This window comes from Alligator sinensis, unplaced genomic scaffold (assembly GCF_000455745.1).
Source record: "Alligator sinensis unplaced genomic scaffold, ASM45574v1 scaffold639_1, whole genome shotgun sequence".
NCBI classification, from domain to species: domain Eukaryota; kingdom Metazoa; phylum Chordata; order Crocodylia; family Alligatoridae; genus Alligator; species Alligator sinensis.
The window spans coordinates 51101-53879 of NW_005842771.1; the positions used below are offsets into that span (position 1 = coordinate 51101).

Here is a 2779-nt window from a genome sequence, read left to right on the forward strand (position 1 = left end):
GGCGCGTCCTCCCCCGCGGCTCTGCTCCGGGCTTTCGGGCGCAGGCCCGTTCCTCGCGCAGCTGGCCGAGGCCGCCGGCAATGCGCCTCCCTCAGCCGGGGAGGCTGCTGGGTGCCCACGAAATCCCTTGGGACAGCAAGAGCGAGAAGGGAGTGCAGGGAGCGAAGGTCGCGGGGTGGTAACAAGGGCTGGGGAGCAGCGGCCAGCGCCCACTGCCCCTTGAACGTCTCCGAGGTGAAACTGCCCCAGGCTCAGGCGCAGGAAGTGAGGCTGTCAAGACACAGATACGAGCCCTGTGCAGGAGGGGCCTGGGCTTGAGGGGTGGGACTGGTTGAGACCTGATGGGCCCACCCGGCCCCGCAGCCTCCCTGTAATTGGGAGATTATGGGACAAGGTAGGGCTGCACATGCTGCATGGATGTGGGGTGGGAGGTCTAAGGCAGCACTGGACAGGCGCAGGTGGGAGGCTTCTGCAGGCAGTGGGCCACGGTCCCTGATTGGTCTGTGTTTGCTGTGGCAGGAGCTGGATGAGATGAAGAGATCGGGGTCCCGCTGCCTGCAGGACATTGAGGTGGATGACACCAACGTGCTCTTGTGGAAGGGGCTCCTGGTGCCGGTGAGCATGGGGGGGGTCTGAACAAGGGGAGGATTGCTCTTGGGGGTCTTGGCTAGTGTCAACACGGAGGAGTTCCTTGGAGTCTAATGCCTCAAGGGCCCCTTAGGGCTGGATGGCACTCTGTAACTCCCCTCCCCACTTTCCTGACCCGCATCCAGGACAGCCCTCCCTACAACAAAGGCGCGTTTCGGATCGAGATCAGCTTCCCCCCTGAATATCCCTTCAAGCCTCCCAAGATCACCTTCAAGACCAAGATCTACCATCCCAACGTGGATGAGAAGGGCCAGGTCTGCCTGCCCATCATCAGCGCTGAGAACTGGAAGCCCGCCACCAAGACAGACCAAGGTACATGCTCTCCCCTGGCCCCTGCTCACTCTAGCCTTCCTGGAGCTTGACAGGAGTCAAGGGGGCGTGCGAGGCCTGCAAGCATTCATTTGTTGTTTAGTGCCTGGAAGCAGGTACAGTGGGGCGGTGGATGAGGTACCACACTTGGGGTGGGCGGGGTGGTTTGGGGCAGTAGCATAATGAGGGGTGGGTGAGTGTGGCACTAACCAGAGGTCCCAGAATCGCTTCTCACCCCCATGGAGTCCAGGTCCCAACAGGAAGAGCAGCCTTACAGCATGTTCTTGCAGCAGCAGCCAGGTGCATGGTCCCCCTGCCCACAGGGTTTGTCCAGGGCACCAACCCTGTTTACTGCACTTCTGGTTTGGGGCACGTTCCCCTGCCCCCTCACACTGCATTGACCACCCTGGTGCTTTTGGCAGTGATCCAGGCCCTGATCTCTCTGGTGAACAAGCCTGAACCAGACCACCCACTGCGTGCTGACCTGGCCGACGAGTTCACCCAGGACCCCAAGCGCTTCATGCGCAACGCTGAGGACCACACTCGCAAGTTCAGTGAGAAGAGACCAGGCGAATGACACCCCCTCTCTACTGCCTCCCGCCAACCTGCTCTGCTCCCTCCTGCCTGTGCCTACTCCCTCTTGGGCAGGGGCAGGACACCTCCACATATGCACTGAGACAGGTGGCAGGATGCATTCTCTGGAGCTTTGCAGCATGTCCCTTGCCCTTGACTGGAGGGAGGGGCTGCCCATGCCTTGACTTCACTGCAGACCCTATGCCTGGAGAGGAGCCAGGGCCCTACCCCATGGTGTCCCTCTCCCTGCACCAGTTGACTGTCTATCCCCTCTTTGCTGAGGACTCCTCTCTTCTTCCCCAGCTCTGATGGGGACACTGGGGCCTCTCTTCTGGCACCAGAACTTTAAGCCACGAATCCTCTTTTCCATGTTGATTGTTTAGGGTTTATATGTGTGGGGCTTTGTGTTTGTCTGTCTGTCTGCTTGGCACTTTAAGATCTGAGCTGCAGAAATCTGGGGGTGGTGGAGCAGGCAGTTTTCATGGTTCAGACTGGCCTAATAATTGAGAGCCGACAAGACAGGAAGAAAGGAGAACCTGGAGGGACCCACAGCAGGAAGTGACCTCAGGGAGACCTGGGCACCGGGCACGGAGGAAGGTGGTATGAAGAGGCTGAGGTCAGGCCAGCTGTGCCCACTCTGACAGGGAGAGCAGTGCTGGGCTGGGGAGTTTGGTGAAAGACCTCCATCTTTTTTTAAACTCTCCTTTTCCTGTATGGGGTGGGTTTTTCTCATTGTGAGCACATGTTAAGTAGCTGTTTATTTTTGCCAATAAAAGCAGACCATGATCTCCGAGCTCCACCTGTGTCACGCCAATGTGGCTCCTCTCTTGGCTGGGGTCTGGGGTGGGTTCAAACCAGAGGGTGTTGGGAGTCCCACCTGCTGCATCGGAGATGATGTCAGAGCAGAAGCTCCCAGGGTTGGACCATTCCCAACCCCTATGCCAGCCTCTGCCCTCAGTCCTGGCTTCAGGCTGGTAGTGCAGGAGTGAAGGACTTTGATACCAGTGGGCAGCTACAGCCTCTTGCTTTTGAGGTTGGCTTTTGGAGATGCTCCTGTTCTTCTGTACCAAACAGAACTGAGGCTCAGGTCACAAAAGCATTGGATGCAGGTGTTGCTGTGGATGTAGTCTTTCTGGACTTCAGCAAGGCCTTTGACACTGTCTCCCACCCCATCCTCATTAAAAAACTAGGCGACTGTGGCATCGATGCCTACACAGTCAGATGGATTGCAAATTGGCTGAAGGGTCGT

General features: G+C 58.1%; 1 protein-coding gene across 1 annotated transcript in view; it reads left to right on the top strand.

Moving 5' to 3' along the window:
- LOC102384381 (ubiquitin-conjugating enzyme E2 L3-like) overlaps positions 1-2323 on the top strand; it is a 6905-nt gene extending 4582 nt beyond the window's left edge. The window contains exons 2-5 of the mRNA XM_014525242.1: positions 270-394; positions 520-615; positions 774-960; positions 1380-2323. Of these exons, the coding sequence (XP_014380728.1) occupies positions 270-394; positions 520-615; positions 774-960; positions 1380-1534 (563 nt within the window). The 3' untranslated portion in view covers positions 1535-2323. The remainder of the gene's footprint in view (positions 1-269; positions 395-519; positions 616-773; positions 961-1379) is intronic.
- Positions 2324-2779: the final 456 nt, after the last annotated feature.